Below are 26273 nucleotides of genomic sequence, written 5' to 3'. Positions count from 1 at the left end.
CCGTGCCAGCAATTGAGAAGAATGTAATGGGCAAAGACAAAGACAGTCACTGCTCTCATGAACCTCACAGCCTGGAATGTTAGATCGGTATTCATCAAATGCCCTCAGGTCAGTGAGAATTACAGCTATGGTGAGGGAGTTGGAGAAACACGTGTCCCTGTGATGACACAGGAGAGTGCACGATGGCTTCATCAGAGAGATCCTGGAAGGCATCCCTGAGGGAGTGATGATTGGGATCAGTCTGTAGGGCGAGGGGAGAACATTCCAGGCAGCTGCCCCTGTGATGGGAGGGTTCAGGAGGATAGACAGTTTGACTGGAGTAGAAGGAGCGAGGGGAACATGGTACAGGATCTGGGTGGGTAAGAAGGTGTCAGACCTCTCAGGAGCTTGAAGTCATCATCCCAGAAGCTGTGGGATGTCATCCCTTCCAGAATGCAAAGGGAGACGGTATCTACAATAGGCTTTGAGCTAACGTGGAAAGGAGGAGCAGCAAAGCCCATGTTTGTATCTTTTTCCAGACAAATTGTAGCCAAAAGCTATTCGGTCCAAACAGGAGAATGAGTAAACTTCCTAATTCTGGGTGTCCCCAGAGAGGATATCACACATCCGAAAGACCCGCTTGCCTCTCTGCCTGACTGCTTCTGCTCTTCACCACGAACCTGTGGTCCTGGAAGTTCGTTCCTTCTCCACTCTATTTTGCAGTGGACTGTTGTGAAAGAAGACGCAGTCCTTGTTCCCATCCAAAGATGCTTCTGTGCAGACACATTCATTTCTTTGCAGCTCACCAAGGATCTTCCCTTCCTGGGGGCCATCTGTGACTGTTGTCATTTGACTAAGCAAGGCTCCCAGGGAATAATCACGCCTTGGCATCAGCTTAATGCCACTGTCGTTATTGCACTTGTAGCCGGTGGGGTCTTTGTTCTCAGATGAAGCTTTCTTAGTCATAGAGCACACCGAGTCATCTGTTTTTTTTTTTAATTAGTTTTTATTGGAGTATAGTTGCTTTACAATACTATGTTAGTTTCTACTGCACAGCAAAATGGATCAGCTATACATATACGTATATCCCCTCTTTTTTGGATTTCCTTCCCATTTAGGTCACCACAGTGCATTAAGTAGAGTTTCCTGTGCTCTACAGTAGGTTCTCATTAGATATCTATTTTATATATAGTATCAATAAGGTATATGTATCAATCCCAATCTCCCAATTCCTCCTACCACCCCCCTTTCCCCCTTGGTATCCATACAAGAGATATTACCGAGTCATCTCTTGCTGCCAATCACACACTTGAAGGAAGAGGTGGATGTGTTTCCGAGAGGGAGGACTTCTCTGAAATCAGCTCAGACTAACGTGCATGTGGCCGGCTTCAGCTTCCTTCAGAGAGAAGGAAGCTGAAACTGACCCCCGGCAATCTTTTCCAACACCAGCACCCCCTCTGGTTGTAAAAGGAAGCCAGGATTCTTTTATCTCCTGTCTCCCTCGACTTCACTTGCATTGTTATCCTAGGGTTTTCTTGCTCCTCAAAGGACCTGGTCACTATTTTATGTAAAATAGGTTTTAAAATACAGAATTCAGCTGAGCAAAACAGAGACGGAAGTTTCATTTAAGATTTGATTTTATAGCTAATATTTATTCATGAGTTTTGGCAGTGACCTTTTCAGCACCTTTTTAAGATACATTTCTTAGAGGAATTTTCACATTTTATTAAACTCATTATTCAGTAGACTTCACAGAAGACTTAAAATGAAAAATGGAACTGTAACAACATTTTTCGTGCAAATTACGAGAGGCTCTCCTCTGTTTAAATTTCAGAACGCGTACACCTACATGATGGGTGCGTGTGTGATTGTCTTCCGGTTTTTCTCTATCTGCGGGAAGCATGTAAGTACATTGTGAAGATGCTGTCATGGGTCACGTGTACACTGAAGAAAGGAGTGATGACTAACTGACTTTAGCTGCCCTTCTGGGTCTCCAGGGCTGGAGTTAACAAATTCCTAGACATCATAAGTCAAAATGAGCAAATAAATGAATCGGTAGCTTAATTGTCTTGTGATTCGTTTCCTGACATTTGTGTTGTTTTAGTTATTCTTCTGATTTGCTAAGTGAGCTCAATCATCAACTAGAGATAACATGTCAGGCACAAAAGCAAAGACTAATGGTCTTTCTTAATGCTTCTTTATTTTTATTGTTTTTATTGTTTTTATTTTTAATAAAGTTAAATAATTTTACTGCAAAGAAGAATAATCTTTAACAAATATTCATGATCCTATGATTCCAGATTTATTGATATTCTTTGTTAATGTTCAATACATTCCACATATATTTTTCATTTTTTACAGCACTGTTTTCTTTTTTGTTACTAACTTTACTTCATGTATAGTCCATATATCCACATAATCAGTATGGTAAATATTTGATGGTTATTTGGTATTTTACCATCGTTTAGTTTTGTTTTTATGATCGTCTGTTTGTGGAAGAATCCTGGGTCTGCTTGCTATTGGCCAAAAATGTACAGCCCGTCTAATAAAGAATTAGGGAGGAAGAGAAGAGAAAAAAGAAGGCTTAAAATATTGGGGTGGAACTTTTATTAATTTGGCTAAAGAGGCTGAAGTTTGAAATACGAGCAGAATTTCTCTATGTCTAATGGTCTTTAATAATATTCAAATTTAATACCAAATAGGAAGCAACTTTCAAGTGATATCCTTGAGAATCACTTTTGTGCCAAACTGCTTAAATGTTACTTACTTCCCAGGTTCACCATGGCTTAATGAAGTGAATGTTCCCTCCCTCTCTTTCTCTTTCCCCATCCCCGCCCCCCAATCCTTCACCTCCATACAGGTAACACTAAAGATGCTTCTCCTGACAGTGGTCGTCAGCATGTATAAAAGCTTCTTTATCATAGTGGGGATGTTCCTATTGCTGCTGTGTTATGCTTTTGCTGGAGTTGTCTTATTTGGTACTGTGAAATATGGAGAGAACATTAACAGGTTGGTATATATTTGTCTTTCTATTCAAATATTAAGCAAACGTTTTTAGTAATGAAATCATGAAGACATATCTGCATGTTTTTTAGACAAAGATGGGGGGGGGGGAAGCAATCATTTGGAAATTAAAACAAAATAAAATGGCCAAATTTTAAATGACATTTTTCTCATTGAAACAGTATGCATGCTTACTGTTAAAAAATTAGAAAATTCAGAAATAAAAGAAAACAAAAAGAATCCATAATTCCACCACCATGCAGGAATAACCACTTCTAATATCCTGGTGAATTCCAGCAATTCTTCTATCCATATACTGCCAGAAATGATATATTATTTTTTTAATTAAACAATTTTGAGATGGCTTTGTTTTTTTTAAGCAAAACATGGGAAGTTAGGACCCCCAAATGGTTATATGTGGAAAGCATTTTTCAAAGATTGTCTTAAATTTTGTGGAACCATTTCTGAGGTTTTTTTTTTTTTTAAGTCCTTATACAAAAAATTAAATACAAACGTGTCTTGTTGCAGAGATCACTTATTTGATATATGGTGGCTCCATCTTTTATAGCATAATCCACATAAAAGAAGGAATCACTTCTAATTGTCAAAGCTTGCTTTCTCAGTCATTCAAGATGAATGGCAATAAATTGCTGGCACCATGCTAGGGTTGGACTATTGAGATAGCTGTACTTGGAGGCAAGTATAAATAAGAAACAAGTAAGAGGGCGTAACCTTTGGAAATGGTAACTTAGCAATCACATTTGCTCTAAAATCCACGTGTTTTGGTGGTGACAACCCTTACATGACAAACCATATTACTCACATTCTGGTTTTTTTCCCTTAAATTAGGCATGCAAACTTTTCTTCAGCTGGCAAAGCTATTACCGTACTGTTCCGAATTGTCACAGGAGAAGATTGGAACAAGATTATGCATGACTGCATGGTAAACGTCTCCTCGTCACTCGCGATGCCTTGACTTCGAAGCAGATAAAACTCTTTGGTGATACAATATAGGCAGCGCCATCCTTGTAGCATCTAGACTGTGTACAAAACACATATCCTGGCCCTTTAGTCCATAAAATGGCATTCTTTTACATTACAATACATGGACATACAGGAAAAATTTCCAGTGAACCCAACTCGAGCTATTGTAGTTCCATTCAACAAATTTGCATTATGTGAGCATTGCTCTTTCCCTCCCATCTTTGACATTTTGGCAGTCAAGTGCAAACAGGAGAGTTCCACTTCTTTGACTTAATTCAACAGATATTCACGGAGCCCCTGGTTTGTACTGGCCCCTGTACTAGGTGCTCGGTCTTCAGCGATTCCAAGGCATTCTCAAGGAGCTTATGTCAGGGGCTGTGAGCAATACTCTCCCTCAGCTATCCTCACTTCTAGAGCCTAATTCTTCACCATCCTTCAGGTCTCAGTTTAAAGCTCAGTTCCCTTAGGAATCCTGCCCAACGCTAAGGCTGCTGGTTCTGTGTCCTCCCAGTGATCTGTATTTCTCCTTTGTAGTGTGTAGCACAACTGCAGTGAGTTATCGGCTTGATTGGTTTATCTCAGCTCCCTCTCACGCTCCAGACCAACTGTTACAAGAAATTTCTGCAAAGATGGCAATTCAGTGGCCACCACCTATGCGTGGTTATTGAGCACCTGAACTGTGACTAGTGCAACTGAGGAACCAAATTTTCAACTGTATTTAATTGTATTGAATGCTAATGAACATACATTTGGATTTAGATAGCCCATGTGGAGTTAGCCGCTACCACGTTGGACTGCAGGGTTCTAGACTGTCAGCTTCACGGCAGAGGGAAGGGGTCTGGGTCCTGCTCACCAGCCTGTCCCCAACACTGTCCCCAAACCTAGCACATAGGAGGAGCTCAGGAATGTATGCATGAATGAGTGGGGACAGAATTTACCAAAGCAAAAATAATACAAGGGAGAATTAAATGAATTCTAGATAAAAACAAGCAGAGTGCCATGGGAATGCAGAAGAAAGAGCCAGTCTCTCTGACTGAAAGAAACCAGGAGGTTTCTCAGAGGTGTTGGAGTTTTACTGGGCCAGTGAAGAATGGGGAGGCTTTTGATAACCTGAATCTTGTGCCATTTAATGATATTCCATAACCATGCTCCAAGAACGGGGATTACTGGCTTTTCCTTACACAGTTTGAATGTGAATTTGCTGTGTATAGCAAATCTTCCTAAATCTTAACCCATTACTTAAGTCAGAGAGTTTTTTTTAAACACCTTTTTATCTGACTTTCTGCGTTTTGCATCACAGTGACTACTTACTCTTTGGGGCTAGTGGAGGTGGCAGAAAGAGGGTCTCTTGAAGGACGGGAGTTCGTGTTCATTGTGCTTCTAAAATGGCAATGAACTTGGGATCCTACAAGACCAAAAGCATAGTATAAATGAAATATTCTTTTTGATTTTTGCCACAGATGAGGTACCCAACGTATGGGCCTTTGAAAGATCACTTTGAAGTCACTTATATTTTATATCGTTAGGAATATGTTCACAACTACAGTCAGTTAATGGAAATTTGTAATCTTCTCTGCTCTCACCCTGTCCCCCCCTTCCCCGCCACGGGCCCACAGGTCCAGCCCCCCTTTTGTACTCCAGATGAATTTACATACTGGGCAACAGACTGTGGGAATTATGCTGGGGCACTTATGTATTTCTGTTCATTTTATGTCATCATTGCCTACATCATGCTAAATCTGCTTGTAGGTAAGTGATGTTCATTGAATTATTTTTCAATCTCTTTAAACTCAGGTTATTAGATAATTATGTACGATTTCCAAGTAATTATCCTGGATTGCTTGGGGTGGGTGTTTTATGGCATTAATTATAAATTGTTGCCCCTCGGTCCAGAAGCTGAAAAGACCTTTGAAAGGCATGTAAATGACAGTTGATTGCAATTCCAAGAGTTGTTCTATTTATTATGATCATTAATTTCAAAAGCTCTTCTCATGGATTCAGTTGGACAAGTACCAGGGAAGGCTACCTTTCCAGCCTTGAAATATCACATTTATGTTTTCAAAAGATATACGTTGTCCACCCAGATGTGGGACCATCCAGAACTCAATTTGACCTTTAAAAAGTGCCCTGGAACTCTCAACTAAGAATTGAAGCCAGCTGGCACGAGCATCTATAGACACAGAATGCGTGTTTATGCTCACGACCCTGATGTTTTGGAAAGGCAGAAGCTGGATAAATAGCTCAGTCCAAGTGTAAAACATGCCAACTTGGAAACCATACTAAAAGCCCTTTAATAATTTGGCTTATAATGTAGGTGATAAAATTCATTTATAATAGATGTACTTTTTCTGAAAAATGACAGATTAGTATAATTGTCTAACATCCCCATTTTTCTTTTTTTTTTTTTAGCCATAATTGTGGAGAATTTCTCCTTGTTTTATTCCACTGAGGAGGACCAGCTTTTAAGTTACAACGATCTTCGCCACTTTCAAATCATATGGAACATGGTGGATGATAAAAGAGAGGTATTGTCTCATGCCTCACCCCTACCCCAACTGCCGTACTGCAGACATTTCAGTGGTTTTGTTGTTTTCAGTGGACATGTATTGAATTTGGAAAGGCCATTGCTGAATTGCAGAAAGCTGTCGTTGACAATTTAGAAGAATGTTCAAGGAGGGGAGAGGGACAGAGTAGCTCCCCATCGTGTTCTTTCCAACCACAAATGTCCTCTCCTTCAGACATTCAGAAGGTTGGCAAGGAAAGGAAACCAAGGGAGCTCTGAAGAGACCAGCTGGGGCTCAGGGCAGGGAGGGGGGTGAAGTTCAGATCACCAAAGCGACAGTGTAATACAGATTCATGATCACCTCAGCTCTCACACAGCAATTCTGATTAGAAGTGCAAAGGAGTTACTTAAGTGGTTTCTGAAAGTTATTATTTTGGACTTATTATTTGAATGTTTTCATCATAAATCTTACCCAAGACTTCCTAGAGTTAGGCAAAGCAGCAGATGCTTCCTCCTCCCCCTCGCTCCCCCTCCCCCTTCTCCTCTTGCTCCTTCATCCTAGCAAACCTTCAGGCGCAGTTCTAGGCACCAGGGATGTGACAGTGAACGAGATGGCAAGGTCCCCGTGCTGACAGAGCCTGTGTTCCATTGTGGGGAGACAAACGATAAAAGGGGAAACAATAATGATTGTAATAATTATTACTATTTCAAGAAGTTATAAGCACTTTGAAGAAGGTGGCACGGGACAGAGTGGTTGGAGGTGGGGGGCAGATGCTTTAGCGGGGTGGTCTTGAAGGCCTGGCTGAGGACGTGTTACTTGACGTAACACCTGACAAACGAGGGAAGTTCAGCCATGGGCAGACCTGAGGGAAGATCTGAAAATAGTTTCTGGAAGATATGACTGTAGACACAGAGATCAGGGAGCCAGAGGCAGAGCAAACGGGGTCCTGGACCAGAGCTGGGGTCTGCACCGCCATGCAGGACTTTCTCCAGCCCCTGGGCTTGCTCTCTCTCTCCTTGGCGGCCCCCAGGCACCGGGCCGGGGGGTTTTCCTCTGAGACAGTGACCTGCGTGTGCAGGTGTCTGGCCCTGTCTCTGTCTCACCTGGATCCACTTAGGTCTCCGTAACTGCCGCCTCCAGGAACCTGCTTTCCACTGACACACACGGAAGGCGGCACCACCGCTCACACGTGTAGGCATTCGTAACTGACAGGAATTCACGGGTTACCAACATCCCTGCCTCTCACCCAACTCCTTAACTCGAAGTCAGAGCCAGGCTGGCACCGTAGGTTTTGTTGCCCTGAACGGAGTGACATGTGTTAGGTCCTCGGAATCTGGATCTGCTCTGACCAGCAAGAGGGCAGAGCTGGGAGGCCCATCCTGCTGGATGTAATCGTCCTAATAACAGAGAAGCGCCGGAAAGGAGTGCTCTTTCCCTAGAAGGGTAACTCAGAATCCGTGGTTAGAAGTCCCCAGCATCTGGACTGAGTGAAGAGGAGGATCATACACACGTGTCGATCCCATTTTTTCTGCTTCGTGCGTTACTGACCCACTTGGCACGTGTGTTAGAGAAACAGGTGAACACGGGCTGAGGCAGGGCAACGGGCAACAGGAAGAGAAGGTAGAGTAGGAGCTGGGCCCGGGGGAGGCCGAGGGCCAGCTCTGCCTCCTCCTCGGCTCCTTGGCTGCCGCGTGGTGGCGGGGACGTCCCCTAGAACCAGAGATGGCTCCGGCAGAAACTCCACGGGCTCGGCTCCTAATCCCGGGCTCCTTGGGGTGCCCAGAGCCACCCGGCCTCGGGGAGGCCAGAGGCTTCCTTGCCCCGGTGCTGATTATGTTAGCTGTTGAGCGCTAGCTGTGGGCTTTTTTGCTGTGATAACAGAACCCCAAGCGAATCATCGTGGCCTGTTTCCGAGTGACTGTGCTCTGCCACCAGGGGGTGATCCCGACTTTCCGCGTGAAGTTCCTGCTGCGGCTTCTGCGGGGGAGGCTGGAGGTGGACCTGGACAAGGACAAGCTTCTGTTCAAGCACATGTGCTACGAGATGGAGAGGCTGCACAACGGCGGTGATGTCACCTTCCACGACGTGCTCAGGTACCGCGGTTCACAGCTCCGCGTCTCAGCTGCACGGGGAGAGGAGCCGGGCCGCCCCCTCGTTACGCAGGAAGGAAGTGGTCCAGGAGGGCTGGGCGCCTGCTCAGTTCCTCAGGCCCCTGCGGTCAAGCGGGAGCTACCGTCCCCGACCTTCTCACTCATGGGTCCGACCACAGTCGGCCTGGCCCGCCCAGGGACGGTTGCCCCTTGGTTGGTTGACAAACCCCATTTTCCAGACATTTCATGAGAACCCAGACGGGACAGAGGGGCAAACAGAGGCTTGGCCCTTTCTTCTCTCTGAGAGGTTTCTGTATTATTCACTAGGATTGCTCTAACAAAATACCATACACTGAGCTGTTTAAACAGCAAGTTTAGTCTCCCGGTTCTGGAGGCTGGAAGTGAATTCAAGGTGTCAGCAGGCTGGGTTCCCTCTGAGGCTGTGAGGGGGGATCTGATCCAGGTCTCACCCAGCTGCTGGTGGTTTGCTGGCCATTGTTGGTGTTTCCTGGCTTGTGGAAGCATCACCCTCATCTCTGCCTTCATCTTCACAAGGCGTGCTCCCTCTGTGTGTGTCTGTGTCTGTGTCCGTGTCCAGATGTCCCCTTTTATAAGGACACCAGTCATATTGGATTAAGGACCCACCCTACTCCAGCATGACCTCATCCTAACTAACTACATCTGCAATGACCTATTTCCAAATAAGATCACACTTTGAAGTACTGGAGGTTAGGACTCCAACATAGCTTTTGTTGAGGGGAAAACAATGCAACCCATGACAGCTTCTTAAACGGGAGTCCATGGATGGAATTCAGAGGTCCGTGGTCTTGGAAAGGGAAACAATTACATCTTTATTTTCACTAATCACTCACTGAAATGAAGCATTTTCTTCAATGATATACCTATATCTTTGTCACCAGTAGAAATCACAGACATTTTCACACGCATTACTGTGTGTCTGATATCTTAAAATATCCGTTAATGCTCACCAGTTCTGCGTTACAGTAGTCATTTGACCTCAGCTAGATGTTATTATTTAATGTAATAATACAGAAGCACTTACGTTACTATGTCATCACCTTTTCAAAGAAAATAATTTGAGAACTGTATTTTGATGTAACCGGTTTCCTTTGTAATGCAGATTTTTTAATGCATTTAAAACCTTATTCTAAGAAATGTCCCATCAGCTGCACTGCCAAAGGATCCATGCCCCAGAAAAAGTCAGGAACCCTCCTCTGCCACCAGTAAGAACCCTCCTCTGCCACCATCATCATGTTGCATATACCTGGCAAGTTAAATGTTGGGTATTGTGTCACAAATTTCAGGAGCATTCAGGCGTACAGAAATACGTTGTGACTGGAATTTGAAAAAAGACCAGAACAGAGGAAAGATCTGGGAGAAGTTCTCTCAAGTTATCGATTTTACCTCCCTGTCTTCACTTCTTCCAGGGGCAAGCTAAAAGACAGGAAAAGATGAGGCAGAAAACACCGATGAACAGCAAAGGATGCCATCTCTCTCAGAATGTCACTCCATCTTCCCTCCTAGTGACAAATATTTTTAGGCTGAAAGTCAGGTGCATAGACGTATCACTGTCCCTAATAATTAACACTCAGCCTCTTTGGATCACGTTGGTGTGTCTGATGAAATGGACCCAGGCGAAGTTGATGGTGGCATCCTTTGCCCCTCCCTATCCCTCTAGCCCTGGATATGATGACAGCTGTTCAACAATGATGAGATTCTTGATGAGGCAAGGAAGAGAGGAAGAGCAAACGTGCTTTCTTCTCCCACGGTGGGAAGAACCATAGCAAACAAGAGTAGGTCATTGTACCAGGGCTGCACCTGCACGGGGAGGGCCCCTCAGGCGCCTCCAGGCTGTGATCTGGACTATGGAGAAGGTACTGAGCTCGAAGCTTGGGGCAGGCAGAGGCTGAGCAATAACCTGGGTACCGCGGCTGTACCAGCGAGCACCAGAGGTGCTGTGCCTTTGGCTCTGGGCCCCTCAGCCTGGGCGCATGAGGTGCCTTACTGCCCAGGGGCCCCAGTGCAGCACGTCAGCTGTGTTGCTTTCATTTGCCACTGCCTGGGCCTATAGTATCGAGGGCCAAATGGGAGTGAACGTTCCACCCTGGCTTTGCACCCATCTAACATGAATGAGGAAGATGTAGGGGGCAAATGAGATAAATTGAGAGGGAAATGGCGGGGGGGGGGATTGGATGCATGACCCACAGCCAAGCCTATTGACCATCACCAATTGGATCTGAATGTGAAGAAAGTATAGAAAGAGCAGCCTTCCTTCTACAGGGAAAGTTCCAGAGTCTTAAGCAGCTGATAATGTAGGTCAGGGCCCAGCCTGGACATTTTGTTTCACAAACGCTTATAGTGTTGTAAGTGCCTTGCCAATATTAGCGAACTTCGTCATGTAGTAAGGTCGGTCTCATGACTCTCCCCATGTTACAGATGAGGGTAGAGAGACAGAGAGGTGACTTAACCAGCCCAAGCCCTCCGGCTGGTCAGGGCTGGCGTCCAAATGTTACATTGGTTGGATGGAGTGATGTCCTCTCTGGATTCTGAGAGTCTAGACCCCAGGTGCATCAGAGCTCATCACCGTGTGTTTCCCCCACCAGCATGCTTTCCTACCGGTCGGTTGACATCCGGAAGAGTCTGCAGCTGGAGGAGCTGCTCGCAAGGGAGCAGCTGGAGTACACCATCGAGGAGGAGGTGGCCAAGCAGACCATCCGCATGTGGCTGAAGAAGTGCTTAAAGCGCATCAGAGCCGTGAGTGAGCCGCACCCGTCGGGCTTTACTTCCTCCTCCCAAAGGAGGAGAGGAAGGAGGGTCAAAAGGAAAGAGCTTCTTCGGCACCTACACTGGAGCCTTCTGTGATTACCCTATGACCCCTCAACCACGTCACCTTTACCCACTTACAATGATTCAAACCTGACTTCTGGTCCACCTTCAGCCATACCCTCTTGAGCAGAGTCCATAAGAAATTTCCATTGAATCACATTTTTATAACATAGCGTGAATGTTGAAAAAGCAGTTTATGGATATTAAAATATTTATGGTCTCCATTTATGAAACGTGAGTGTTCACAATGCCAAAAATCTCTACATACTGAACGGCAACTGAATTTACAAAACTACTTTTAAATTGCTCCTAAAGATACCAACATATTGTTGACAGTGTTGTTTGATCTTTAATTAAAGACCGCCTCTCCCCAGAGTTTATGACCTGCTTCCTGAACTATAAGCTTTAAGACTCTCTAACTCATAAATCAATGAACATATACTGTGTTGACATAGACTGTGTTTACAGTGGGCACTTCTATTAGGTTATTACTTTTATGAGTGGTTTTGACCTATGCTTCACACACAGGGGAAAAAAAATCAAACTAACCACACTAAACATTTATCCATAACAGATTTTTTTTTTTTATCCTATTTCTCAGAACACCAACTTCGAAACATATCTATTGGAGGAGAAAAGGTCCCCAGAGCAAGGAGCCAGTCCAACCTCGAATAGCAAGGCAGCTGCGGCAGCTGGGCCACCGTAGCCCTGCTAGGTCAGGGATCACGTCTGCCCCCCACAGGCCCTGACAGGGCACGGGCAGTGCCGACTCACCCCAGACCGTCCAGGCCTCAGTGTGTGCCAAGACAGGTTGGCCCGCTGCCGGACTGGCCTGCTCCAACCAGAGCCAAGACAAGAGCGAAGCAGCGGTTTCACTCATCCACCCAAGTCTCCTGCCTCTTCCTATTTAGAGGAAAGGAGCGATCCACACTGGCTTAGTGAGCACAGTGTAAGATGATAAGGGAAAAAAATAGAAACTCACGTTAATGATCTAAAAATTGTGTTATACTGTATAGCACGGGGAACTGTACTCAGTATTATGTAATAACCTATAAAGGAAAAGAATCTGAAAACGAATATTTATATCTATATGTATAGATACATGTACATATATGTCTATGTACTGAATCGCTGTGCTGTACACCTGAAACTTAGACAGTATTGCAAATCAACTATACTTCAATTAAAAAAAAATGTTTTCAAAGCAGGAAAAAAAACTCTATTTAAAGTAAAACACAAGGTAGTATCAGTGAGCATAACTATTCCAATTGTTATGCAAATGAAAACAGGATGGGAAGGCAATTCCTAAGTCTCCAAGTCCTCCTTTAAAGCAGTCTGATACTCCTCAGGGAAATCAGTTAAGAACCTTTACTTGGAAGCTCTTAAGAGGTCACCAGGCACGCAGGTCCCTTGAAGAAGAGAGAAGAAAATAAGATTTGAGCGGTGCGGGCAGGGGGACGCTGGGCTGAAATTCTGGTCCCTGAAAGAACATCCTATTTCCATAGAAACAGCAGCAGTCCTGCAGCATCATCCACAGCCTGAGAGAGAGCCAACAGCAGGAGCTGAGCCGGTTTCTGAACCCGCCCAGTATTGAGACCACGCAGCCCAGTGAGGACCTGAACGCCAACAGTCAGGATAACAACATGCAACCTGAGGTAGGTCCGGGCGGGAGGCGTCCGTCACCTGAGGCTGTTCGCAAAACATGAATCATGAATCGACGCCGTTCATGTAGTCATTTTAAACAAGTGGCACTATCTCTAATAGGAAGTTAAGTGGAAAAAAAAAACCTGGAACACGTTGATCCAGTTGATGTTTGTGTCTTTGTCATCCCTGAATCAGTGGAGGTTATTTCGAAAGATTCTGATTTGTATAGATACAAAAAACAGTGGGAATGCTCTGAACTTAATAATCCTGTTGCTTTTTGTCTAAAGAGTTAACATCACATGACTTAGGAGAACCATGGCTTGCCTGAAGTTCTGTCCTAAGTGTTTTCTCCCCCTCACCAAGTCACGGAAACTTGCAGTAAAATTTGCTTGCAGTTGGCCTTCAGCCTCCTTAAATAGTCAGGCTCATTGAGGATTTATCCTTCTTTAGCTGGGCGTCAGAAGAGCATATGGAACCTGGGGAGTCTTAGCTTGAGGACCTTCTGTGTACTAGGGCCCGGCACGTCTATAAAAAAGAAAGCACAGAGTCACCAGCGTCCTGGAGAGCTCGTGTATGAGAAGCAGCTGGCGGGAGGCCCGGCCTTCGTGAGGCTTAGTTACGAATCGGCTGGAGCTGGTCTAGGACCTGGGTGTGTGGTGACACAGTCGGGGCAGGTGACAGACACTGAAGCCTGGGGCTCCATGGCCCAGCAGGACGCTCCAAGGGGCCCTCTTGTTCCACAGCCCTGTTTTGGGTGGATTCGTGTCGTTGGCTCCCCAGCCAGTAGGAATCACGTGCCACCGACTACTTGTGCAGGGACGGTCAACACAGCAGGGACGTGGGGCTTCTACAATGGCCCTGCCGCCTGTCTGCCCCGAGGATGGCTGGCAGTGGTCGCGTGTGGTGCCGGGGTAAGAGCAAGACAGCTGATCTCGGGTGGCCTTGGCCTGCAGCGGCTTGAAGCAGGATTTTGGTTCCCCGGCCGGAGACTGAAGTCAGGCTGCGGCAGTGTGAGCGCTGAATCCTAGCCTCTAGACCACCAGTGACAAGGCCCTGGCCCGTCAGTTGTGGAGAAATGAATTGCCACAAAGAGAAAAAAAGTAGTGAAACAAGTAAAGTGCTTCTTAGGAGGAAAAAGAATGTGTGTGGCTAGACACACGGGCGGGCTCAGAGGGAGAGTCGCGCCCTCGTGGTAGTTTGGTTCACTTATACGGGGCATTTCTTCCAGCTTCCTTTGGCCAATCATCTTGCTTTGCCTGGTTCTGAGCCTGTATTTGTTATATCTCAGGGTCCTCCCCTACGTGTGCACGCGTGTCTTAGCCAAGATGGATTCTAGCGAAGAGGCCTATGGGTAGGTTGACATCACCTACCATGGGGTGGCGCCCCCTCCCTTTTTGACCTCCGAGGAGCCTTTCTGCGCGTGTGTAGGCGGGAAGGTCTCCTTGACCTCGAGAAGGAGGAATGCGTGGTCTCTTACCTGGGCAGGGCTCAGCTCCTCCTCCTCTTCATCCTGGACTCCGTCCACGGGGGATGCACTCCAGCTGTTCAGCCTGCGGCCCGTCTATCTCCTGCCTCACAGCCAGTGAGACAGGGGAGGCGATGGCAGCAGAGCTCTCTGGTTTTAGGTCAAAAAGGCCAAGAGGGGCCACTGAAGAGAGGTTGAGGACGACGGTGCTGATAAGGAAAGGGATGCGGATGGAGAACCAGAGACGGGGTGAAATGCACGGAGATCTGAGCATTTCTCTTTGCCTTCAGTCTTAATCGGTTTAAGTTGTGTTCTCTTCCGGGGCCCATCCTAGAGCTTTGTCCACTGAGAACTCTTCTGGAGGCTCTGGGTTGGCAAGCGTGTACTGTCCCCAAACCCCGCAGTCCCGCTGTCTCCCCGCCCTGGTACATGGCGGTGCCCCCAGGGGTGGCAGGTGTGTGGCCGTGGGAGTGGAGGAGTCTGGGAGGGATGCCCTAGAAAAAGCACTACCTGCAGGGTCGGGGCCGTTTTCCTCACCCTGTGCAGTGGTGACTCTTTCACTTTCCCTGACTCTTTTTACCCATTTTCACTCTTCCTGTCCCCGTTGTTGACACTATGGGTCCGTGTTGTCTTCGCCACTTACTTTCCTGCGGGGCTTTCTTCCTTCCTTAAAATGAAATGAGGGTCCAGGCCAGTGCACAGAGGAGGAAGAGAGCACAGCATGAGGAATAACCGCCTGCTTCTCCCGCCCGCACCCCTGCAGACGAGCAGCCGGCAGCGGCTCCTGAGCCCCACGCTGTCGGACCGGGGAGCCAGCCGGCAGGACGCGGCCGAGGCCGGGAAGCCCCAGAGGAAGTTCGGCCAGTGGCGCCTGCCCTCGGGTATGTATGGCAAGTCCCTTCTCGAGCAAGTGGGGCATTTTCAGGGCATCCATGCTCTTTGTGTGTTTGGGGTCTTGAACTTCAAAATGCAGGTCTGCCTCTAAAGTTATATTTATAGACAGTAAACAACGAAAGATGTATTTCCCTCATCAAAAACATTTCCCTCAAAATACCTGCTCTAAACAGAACAGTATTAGCCCTTGTGTTCAGCTAATAGAGAAGGCAGCACCTATTAACAAAGATATTATAACCACGATCTAGAAAGTGGTGGCAATTACCATCAGGGACTTCTGGTGCACATTCCAAACGTAGGCAACATTCATTTAATCTAAGAGGGAGTAGGTGGATACATGTCACTCAGAAAATGACACAGGTTTCTCAAAGAAGGAACAACAAAACTTTAGTGCAATATAATCTAATATGTTATAGTACCTACTGTATGCCAATCACTGTTGTAAGGGCCTTACATGTGTTCCCTCCTTTAATCCTCACGACCCTATTATTTTCCACATTTTATTGTTTCAGTGAGAGCGGTTTCTTCTAGAGGGACATGGGGGTCTGGAAAGCCAGGATAATCCCATTCAGGGCACGCAGAGGCGGCAGGAGAGCAATGATCTGCCCGGCCCAGGGTTTTCTCTGTAGAGAAGTGAGCCCGCGGGAAAGCGGGGGCTTCCTAGGCTCTAGAATTGTGTCCCTTCCTCAGCCCGATTCAAGTGAGGAGACAGGGACTGTTGCAATGTCTTCTGTAGCACGTCTGTCCCACAAAGCAGAAGACAGTGTGCCTTACCCTTGTTCAGTGCCGCTTAACACCAGGGAGGGGAATCTCTTTTTTCCTACCCCGGAGGCTATTATGCAGGGATCAGAGAGAACGGAACTTCCTTCCACCTGGTAAAGGAAAGCCGGGAGTGAGGGGAAACAAGATTGAGTGAGTGCTGGGGCCAGGCCATGAACAACCCCATATTACAGGCTGAGTGGTTTCAACTTCATCCCGTAAGCAGTCAGGAACCAGGAGAGATTTCTGAGCAAGACGTGACATTTGGAATCCTGCTGAGGAAGACTCACATGGCAGCAGTGTAGAGAGTGGGCTGTCTGTGGCAGAGCCCCGAGGCAGGGTTACGAGCCAGAGGATGGTGTAATAGTGTGGGCGAGAGGCGATGAGGACACGGACGAAGGCGGTGGTCCAGACCACGGAGGGACGGATAGGGGAGATGCACAGTCCTTGGTACTCAAGAGGATGAAAGAAAGGATGCTGTCAAAAGTGGCTTCAAAGGCCCACAGGTGGCCCCAGTGCCAGAAACGGTGATAATTAAAGGGACATGGTATTGGGGACGCCCTGAGTTTGAAGAGGCACTGGGCAGGAAAAAGAGCATTTGAAGATGGGGTACCAATGATGTACCCCCCAGTGTCATGCTATGCATTTTCTTTTTTTTCTCTTTTCCCTTTTATTTTTGTGTAAAAGTTGTATGCATTTAAGGTGTACAATGTGATGTTTTGATAAACATTCACATTGTGAAATGATGATTACAGTTGAGCTAATTAACATATGCATCACCTCACAAAGCTACCATTTGTGTGTGTGTGTGTGTGTGTGGTGAGTACACTTAAAATCTAGTCTTTCAGCAAATTTCAAGTATACAATACAGTATTATTAACTATATTCATCATGCTGTACATTAGATTGCCAGAACTCATTCATCCTACACAACTGAAACTCCGTACCCCTCGACCAACACCTCCCCATTTCCCCCACCTGCCCACCCATAGTAACCATCATTCTACTCTCTACTTCTATGAATTTGACTTTTTTAGATTCCACATGTAACTGAGAGCATACAGGATTTGTCTTCCTCTGACTGATTTCACTTAGCATAATGCCGTCTAGGTCCATCCATGTTGTTGCAAATGGCAGGATTTCCTTCCTTTTTAAGGCTGAGTAATATTCCATTGTATACACACCACAGTTTCCTTATCCATTCATCCGTCGATGGACACAGGTTGTTTCCATATCTTGGCTATTGTGAATAATACTGCCATGAACGTAGGGGTACACGTACCTCTTCAAGATAATGATCTTGTCTCCTTCACGTGTGCACCCTCAAGTGGAGTGCTGTACCACATGGAGGTTCTGCTCTGCATTTTCTTAGGTCATCTCATTTAATCTATTTTAATTCTCACAATAGTCCAGTGAGGAAACTTGTAATCTCTTCATTTTGCACTTGAGGAAACTTGGGTTCAGAGGCATGAACTTGATGTTGGTTACATCTGCAGGTCACAGAAGTGGGACCCCAAACCATGACTGATAGAATCCCAAAGCCATGAGTGTGTCAACAAAGTCTTCATACAAGCTGCTTTATTCAGGCACATGGATTGGAAAGATGAATGCTGCCCTTAGCGTATTTTAAATCTGTCCAGGAATCACGCCTTTTTCTCTGATGCTACACTTCTGTTTGTTTTTACAAAAAAAAAAAAAGTTATTTACCCACATCTTTCCTCCCTTACCTTCTCCAAACCTCTTCCTCTCCCCTCACTCTCTATTACACTATCCCTTCTTTTCCTTTGTTGTTTCTTTATATTTATATGTATACACTAATGAGCACCGACACATTTCTATGACACTTTATTTGCCCAAATTGGAACTTTTAGTGATTTTTTAGTTTTTGTAATTATCTCAAATTGCAAGCAGCGTATTTTTTTCAAATGGTGTTACTAGTTGTCCATGAACATAATTTTAAAGTCCATTATGAATATAAAGAATCAAGTGTTTGAAAGGTTTCAGACGTGACATCTATGGGTAGGACTTGCTCCTGGAAAGTATGACTGACAGGACCATCAGGGGGTTCCAGGAATGGCTAGCAATGGGGGGAAGCCACACCAGGTTGCTCACGGGACTCTTGTTGATTCCACAGCACCAAAACCAATAAGCCACTCGGTGTCTTCGGTCAACTTACGGTTTGGAGGGCGGACCACAATGAAATCTGTCGTGTGCAAAATGAACCCCATGACAGACACAGCTTCCTGTGGTTCCGAGGTTAAGAAGTGGTGGACTCGGCAGCTGACAGTGGAGAGCGACGAAAGCGGAGATGACCTTCTGGACATTTAGATGGAAACCAGTGAAGATGAAAGTCCACTGGTGAAAACTGACTTCTGATATGTTCTTTCATTGTCCAGTGAGCAATCCATAATTGATGTATAATTTAAGTCCAACTTGTACAAGATTTTTTAAACTGACTTCTGTCCTGCCATAGGAAGGCATAAAACTAGGTCTGTCAAAGCTGTGTGTGTGATGGGTTATTATCACGCGTTCAAGAGAATCTGCAAAATGGCAGTTTCATAATATTAGAAACTATACCAACTATATCAGATGTAGATCGTTCAAAATTTCATATATTCCATCTGTGTAAACTAAGATATATTCATGTATGCTCTTATGCATTATTTTCACCCCCTGAAAGAGTGCTTAGCCCAAAGTGGCTGATATTTATGGTGCAGGAGCTATATCTTTAGTTCACGTTTTTCCCACTTCCTCTAGAAATACCTCTCTTGGGAGAATTTATTATTTATGATTGATCTGAAAATGTCAACACTGAGCTCATGCTAAAATGATAGTAGTTTTACAAACTAGATTCTGAATTTTAAAAAGTATACTCTTTTTCTCATGTTATTTTAAAAAACATGCACAAGCTATTAGAGATCAGAACAAGTCAATGTCTGTCCCCTTGGCCTGCTCCCAAGAGAACTGCGTGTGCAGCTACCAAGCAAAGAAATGGGCCCAAAGAGCTGACTGGTTTAAAACAAACCTGTACGTGGATCACTTGGGGTACACAGTTACTTAAAGATGTTGAGTTTCTTAAAAAGCCTTTTAATAATAGAGTTTAGCAAAAAAAAGTAAAACTACATGATTCAGCTTATTTTAAAAATCTTTGCATGTGTGCTGTTATCCTTGGCTTCACCTCTTACCCAAGGTAGGTCTGTTTTGCCATAAATCAGCAAAGACATTGAGTTGGCCCCAACACGCTATTGCAATGTTCAATTCAAAATGATGCCCTTGGGCTTCCCTGGTGGCGCAGTGGTTGAGAATCTGCCTGCCAATGCAGGGGACACGGGTTCGAGTCCTGATCTGGGAAGATCCCACATGCCACGGAGCAACTGGGCCCGTGAGCCACAATTACTGAGCCTGCGCATCTGGAGCCTGTGCTCCGCAACAAGAGAGGCCGCAATAGTGAGAGGCCCGCGCACTGCGATGAAGAGTGGCCCCCGCTCGCCGCAACTAGAGAAAGCCCTCACACAGAAACGAAGACCCAACACAGCCATAAATAAATAAATAAATAAATAAATAAATAAATAAATAAATAAATAAATAAATAAATAAATAAATAAATAAATAAATAAATAAATAAATAAATAAATAAATAAATAAATAAATAAATAAATAAATAAATAAATAAATAAATAAATAAATAAATAAATAAATAAATAAATAAATAAATAAATAAATAAATAAATAAATAAATAAATAAATAAATAAAATAAAATAAAATAAAATAAAATAAAATAAAATTTAAAAAAAAAAAAAAATGATGCCCTTGCTACCAGACTCTCCTATAGAAATAATGGTACTCTGCAAAATCTCACTCCCAACTCACAATTTAGTTATCTCACAGCTCAACTGTATATGTTTCACACATCAGCCGTCCATGTCCTCTGGATGCAACATTGGTTCTTTTATGCTGGGTCAACCAAGTAGAAGTGCATTTGGGCCTTTAACTACACAGTTCTTGATGGGAGATTTGCTGTTTAGATTACTTCTTTTTTATTTATTTATTTATTTATTCATTTATTTATTTATTTTTGGCTACCTCGGGTCTTTGTTGCTGTGCACGGGCTTTCTCTAGTTGCGGCGAGCGTGGGCTACTCTTTGTTGTGGTGCTCTGGCTTCTCATTGCGGTGGCTTCCCTTGTTGTGGAGCACAGGCTCTAGGTGTGCAGGCTTCAGTAGTTGTGGCACGCGGGGTCAGTAGTTGTGGCTCACGGGCTCTAGAGCACAGGCTCAGTATTTGTGGCGCGCGGGATTAGTTGCTCTTCAGCATGTGGGATCTTCCCGGGCCAGGGCTCGAACCCGTGTCCCCTGCATTGGCAGGCGGATTCTTAACCACTGCGCCACCAGGGAAGTTCCTATGTTTACTTCTTTTAATAGAATGATGGTCTCAGAATCCTTTGACCACCACCCTGCTCCCCCAGTTGCTTTATGATCTATTTCTATTTAACATTCTTAACTAGCCGAATATCACATTCCTTCTGTATAACAAATGTGACACTGTGGTGACAGTCCATATAGTGTTTATATGATTAATTGTGACAATAAGATAAAGGGCAATTAAAGTCAGTGCAGCCGAAAGGATTTTATTTCGTTTTATGTTCATTTAGAGTTTACTTTTTGTACATAAGAAAATAAAATAAATATTGGATTTGTAAAAGAATTTACTTCGAGATGATGATCATTTCTAAACCCTTTTCATATGTGTGGGTTTGGGGGGTAGGAGACGGCTTGGTGGAGGGGCCACTAAGGAGCTGGCATTTTGCAAACTCTGAATTTGAATATTCCGTCGATAATTAGTTGGCAAAAGCTCTGTCCCTGCTATTCATTTCAGCTCAGTTCCTAAGCCAGAAGGTTCCTTTCACGTCAGTGCTCATAAGGCTGAGTGAATACTCTGTACCTTCCAAACTCACAAAAGGATATCTGGCAGCCAGGGCATGGGTCTGTACTAGTGCTGCATGAAAACGAGATGTTTTTCCTCTTGGCTCATTACACTTGAGTAATACAGCTTCATTCTCACAAAACGGCTGAGCCCTTTCTAAAACGTCTGTAATAGATGTTCAGCAGAACATCATTGTTCATTCTGCAGTGAAGCAAGGGGCAGAATAGCAATGCACTTAAAGCCACAGCACCCTACATTTGCAATGAAGGGAAACAACCAAACAACTCCTGTGGGACTTAACGCCACTCTTTTCCTGAAGCCAGTAGAGCAGACGGCAAGCCCAGAAGATACATGCCTCACCCCCTTTTAGATTTTTCATCAACTTATAAACAGGCTGGTTATGCAGATGGGAAAACGTCAGCCACAATGTCCCCTGGTCCTTAGGGAGGCCAGACACTGATACTAATCCTGTCATCATGCCACCCACTGCCTTTAATTAAGGGATGCTTTGGGTTCCGAAGGCATCAGAAAGTGTAAGGGATAGAATACTTGACGCAGAGACCCCCGGGGAACAGACCACACACGCATTGCACATGAGGCAATTCAAGGGGACTCAAAGGGAACAGGCATGGAGAGAATGGACAGACTGAGGCTATTCACTCTATTCTCAGTGGTGGTTCAAGAGTCACAGCCATCAACGGGGACTGGCCGTTTGTGCCCTGCCCGCGCTGAATCAGATCGAGCACATAGAAGAGATACTGGGCTTGTAAACCTTTAGGAAAAGCAGTTTCTAGGCCAGTTGAATGATGTGTTTGCCTGTTTCTTTGTAGAAAGTGGCATATACCACAGACAGGTGGTTTTCAGTGTACTGCTACCAGTGGCACTCTTTCTCAAAGTCCTTCGAAGGATCCCAAAATATTAAGCAGGCAAAAGCAAGGCAGCCCTAGTTGAAATTCGGGTGAAGATGAGAACCCCACCCACATGGCCTGTCTCCCGCCTGTTATGGACTGAATTGTGTTCCCCCCCCCCCCAAAAAAAGATGTGTTGGAATCCTAACTCCTGGTCCCTGTGGATGTGACCTTATTTGGGAATAGGGTCTTTGCAGATGTGATGAGTTTAGTTATGGTGAGGTCATACCAGAGTAGGGCGGGCCCTTAATTCAATGTGACCGGTGTCATAAGAAGATGAGAGAGACACTGAGGGAGGAGAAAGCCACATGAAGACACAGACTCCGAGGGAAGACAGCCACGTGAAGACAGAGGCAGGGATTGGAGTGATGCCACCACAAGCAAGGAACGCCTAGGGTGACAAGTCATTGCAAGAGACAAGGAAGGATCCTCCCCCAGGGGTGCTGGAGGAAACATGGCCATCACCTTGATTTCAGAGTTCTGGCCTCCAGAACTAGAACTGTGAGACAATAAATTTGTTTTAAGCCACCCAAATACTACAAAATTTGTAGTATTTTGTTATAACAACTCACAAACCCACTCCATCCCCCAAAGATGGCCTGAACCATCCTAATGTTCCAAGGAAACTAGTTTGAAAAACACTCGTATAACTCAAAGATCATGAGCTTTGGAGTTCGACAGATTTTTCAAGTCCTGGATTTATTATAGTTACTCCTGGTGTAATCTTGGTTGAGTGTTATACCTCTGAGACATAATTCAGCTTCTTGCTTTAAGAAAGGCAGGAGAGGTGAATTCATTCACTCCGTTTACCTGAGTGGCTCACAAAATCTGCTAGATGGGCTTAGTCTGAGCTGATGTGCAACATACCCCAAACCATTGCACTAGCTGTCTAACCTCCCAACCAAAATCCCCAGTTGACCAGTTGTCAATTGGGCCACTTTTCTATCCACCATAGCAGGTTTCCAGCTTGAAGCAGGCCTGAGTCAGTGGAAGGGAAAAGATCTGATATTAAATCAAGTTCAAGTTGAACCATTCCAGTTTCTTAATTGAAACTGTATTTGCTACCTATGGGGACCACTGAACGTTTCTAATATCTAAGGGTGAGCAGATACGAAATACAGCCACATTCTGGGGAACTGGGTGTTAGGACTTCAACATATGAATTTTAGGGGGACGCAATCCAGCCCATTAACAGGGTCTGTCTCCCTGGCAGTGGTGCACATTAGAATAGCCTGTCAGGGGACAAAAAGGTGAGCCCCAAGCCTGCCTGAACCCTAACCAGTACACTCAACTCTGAGTTTTCTTGCTTCCCAGAAGCCTAAAAACAAGATCCATGTTTCCAGAATGAATAGAGAGGTCCACTTTTCTGAGTCAGTATGTGGAAAGAGACAGCCACCAAAACACGGATACCTGAAATCCCTGTGTGCAGTCTGGAAACTCACGGCTAGAGACGTTCTTCCCCAGTCAGCTCAGTTCAGCAACTTACTTTCATGTAGTATCATTGCCACAGTACTACCTTCAAAAATTACATCTAGACCTCACACTCATTAAGATGGCTGCTATCAACATTTTTTTAAAAACTGAAAATCACAAATGTCGATGAGGATATGGAGAAACTGGAACCCTTGTGCACTGTTGGTGGGAGCGTGAAGTGGTGCAGCCACTATGGAGATCAGTATAGTAGTTCCTCCAAAAATTAAAAATAGAATTACCATATGATTCCAGCATTACCATTTCTGAGTATATATCCAGAAGAATCAAAAGCAGGGTCTCAAAGAGATATTTTTGTACAGCCCTGTTTATAGCAGCATTGTTCACAATAGCCAGAGGTGGAAGCAACCCAAATGTCCATTGATGGATGGATAGATAAACACAATGTCCATGCATATGATGGAATATTATTGTCTTAAAAAGTAAGGAAATTTTGATACATGTAACAATATGGATGAACCTTGAGGACATTATGCTTAGTGAAATAAGCCAGCCACAAAAAGACAAATACTGTATGATTCCACTTATATGAGGCACCTAGAAGTCATATTCATAGAGACAGAAAGTAGAATGGTGGTTGCCAGGGGTTGGGAGAGGGGGGGACTTGTCACTCAATGGGTATAGAGTTTCAGTTTTGCAAGATGAAAGGGTTCTGGAGATTGGTTGCACAACAATGTGAATGTATTTAACCCTACTGAACTGTACACTTCAAAATGATTAAAATAGTAAACTATATGTTACATGCATTTTATCAAAATTAAATTTTTTCATTTTTAATATACTCTGTCATCTGATCCCAAAAGCTAGGGGCCAAATTAAAATAGCAAAACAATTCCAAAGCCACACTTAAATTATGCTTCCACATCCCCTTGCTTTCTGTATTTGACCAGTATACCCGGTTTAAATTTAATATTGATAGTTTACTATTTTCCCCAATGCTGTATGTCACTCACTCAAAATTAAAAATCTTCCTGTAGGGCTTCCCTGGTGGCGCAGTGGTTGAGAATCTGCCTGCCAATGCAGGGGACACGGGTTTGAGCCCTGGTCTGGGAAGATCCCACATGCCGCGGAGCAACTGGGCCCGTGAGCCACAACTACTGAGCCTGCACGTCTGGAGCCTGTGCTCCGCAACAAGAGAGGCCGTGATAGTGAGAGGCCCGCGCATCGCGATGAAGGGCGGCCCCCGCTCGCCGCAACTAGAGAAAGCCCTCGCACAGAAATGAAGACCCAACACAGCCATAAATAAATAATAAATTAATTAATTAATTAATTAATTAATTAATTAAAAAAAATCTTCCTGTAGTATGCCCAGCAAATATTCACGGCCCATTTGAACGTGTAGAGGGCTGGCATCACCACCCACTGAATTAATGGGTTTATTTGTTGTCAGCGTGCTCATCCTGATTCACAAGGCTACGTCAAAGGACTTGAGACACACGTCATTCCCCACAGGTACAGGCTTGACCTCCTCTGTCTTAATCGGTCCCAGGAGCATTAGGACAGTTGTCTTGGGACATGTCAGACCCCAGGCACTGTCTTCTCGTTCAGAGTCTGCATTTCACGTTGGAAACAGCATGTAGGGCCCTACCCAGGGAAACACTGAGAGCACAACAACAAAACAGTCAGCTAGGGAACATCGGGCTGGCGACAGGTTGAGCGTGTATTCCATAGGCCCCAGGGAGAGCTGTCACAGCGAACCCAGCTCTCTCCTCTGGTGCTGGGGACACAGCAGCTGGCTCGCCCAGGTACAGAGCAGAGAAAGGCCTCCTTCTGTTCCTGTTTGAGCCAAGAGTCAAGAGGGCAGGAAGGAGTCCAGGTTCTCTTGATACCTTTGGTGGGACTCATAGACTCACTGAAACACCCCCCAGGGGTTCATCAGGCTCTTCTCACATAACCTCTTCCTGACCTCTGTGCAGGGCTCCAAACCGCCCCACTCCAGAAGCCTGCTTTTGCCTCCCCCAAGCTCTCATCCCAGCAAACACCACATTTCTGTGTTCTACCAACTGAACTTCAGAGCCAAACCCATGGAGAATTTCAAATCGGGTGTTCTTTTCGATCCACTGTCTCCTTTTTCAGGGCAATGAAAAGGGGCCTTGCTCAGGGCCAGGTCAAGAGATAATTGGGAATTCTGCAAAGCCCTAATGAGCACAGCCCGAAGGTCCTGGCTGTGTTCTCACTTCCGACAGCCACCTCGTGCCGACACGTCACACCACCGGCCCTGCAGGGGTCGTCTTATGCAGGGGTCTCCCAGCCCAGGCAGGGTGTCCACTCCCCTCTGCAACTGCCTTCCACCCTGGGCGACCTGTTAATTAGGCGCCTCGTTTCTTGGCGTGTATCCAGGTCTGAGCCATCTGCTTATTGATTACACCCTTCAGAATATATTGGATTTGAAGGAATCCAGCCACAAAAGCCGATAATGTTGCAGGTGGCTCATTGAGAAGGTTTCTCCAGAGCAAACTTGAGCGTATACAGTGTGTGGTGACCAGCAAGCTACAGAAATATTGACTGCAAAGTTCATAGATTATCATCATTACAAAGCAATATAATAATGAAATTCAGAATTTCTACATTAGATCCTTTTGCTATATTCTTGGTATTGCAGAAAAGAAAAATCTATGAAGTGGGCCAACAAGCTACACAGCTACTGAGGCCACTGCCCAAGTACTAATGAGACCACTGACCACTTTGCAGGTAACCTTGAACTCGCTTCTCCAATCCTGATCACGTATGTGAATCCTCCATGAAACCAAAAAGCCTCTGCGGGCAAGGCTGGCTGACCTGT

At 45.1% G+C, this 26273-nt stretch overlaps 1 protein-coding gene and 1 long non-coding RNA gene across 12 annotated transcripts in view; one reads left to right on the top strand and one right to left on the bottom strand.

Moving 5' to 3' along the window:
- NALCN (sodium leak channel, non-selective) overlaps positions 1 to 18668 on the top strand; it is a 279498-nt gene extending 260830 nt beyond the window's left edge. For 2 of the 6 annotated variants that reach the window (XM_068526400.1, XM_068526403.1), the window contains 10 exons: positions 1814 to 1882; positions 2840 to 2988; positions 3832 to 3925; positions 5583 to 5715; positions 6376 to 6491; positions 8406 to 8563; positions 11185 to 11335; positions 12913 to 13062; positions 15280 to 15397; positions 18304 to 18668. In XM_068526400.1, the coding sequence (XP_068382501.1) occupies positions 1814 to 1882; positions 2840 to 2988; positions 3832 to 3925; positions 5583 to 5715; positions 6376 to 6491; positions 8406 to 8563; positions 11185 to 11335; positions 12913 to 13062; positions 15280 to 15397; positions 18304 to 18497 (1332 nt within the window). In that variant the 3' untranslated portion in view covers positions 18498 to 18668. Of the gene's footprint in view, positions 1 to 1813; positions 1883 to 2839; positions 2989 to 3831; positions 3926 to 5582; positions 5716 to 6375; positions 6492 to 8405; positions 8564 to 11184; positions 11336 to 12008; positions 12212 to 12912; positions 13063 to 14339; positions 14403 to 14676; positions 14816 to 15279; positions 15398 to 18303 lie in introns of those variants that run through there. The other 4 variants (XR_011070942.1, XM_068526401.1, XM_068526402.1 and 1 more) reach the window with 4 other exon arrangements.
- LOC137751759 (uncharacterized) overlaps positions 3439 to 26273 on the bottom strand; it is a 107472-nt gene continuing 84637 nt past the window's right edge. For 5 of the 6 annotated variants that reach the window (XR_011070949.1, XR_011070945.1, XR_011070950.1 and 2 more), the window contains one exon: positions 18469 to 18709. This is a non-coding gene — a long non-coding RNA (uncharacterized lncRNA). Of the gene's footprint in view, positions 4023 to 5277; positions 5372 to 18468; positions 18710 to 26273 lie in introns of those variants that run through there. The other variant, XR_011070946.1, reaches the window with a different exon arrangement.

The sequence above is a fragment of the Eschrichtius robustus genome, chromosome 18 (assembly GCF_028021215.1).
Source record: "Eschrichtius robustus isolate mEscRob2 chromosome 18, mEscRob2.pri, whole genome shotgun sequence".
Lineage (NCBI taxonomy): Eukaryota > Metazoa > Chordata > Mammalia > Artiodactyla > Eschrichtiidae > Eschrichtius > Eschrichtius robustus.
Note: the sequence above shows the minus strand (reverse complement) of the source record. Positions and strands in the feature narration are given on the sequence as shown.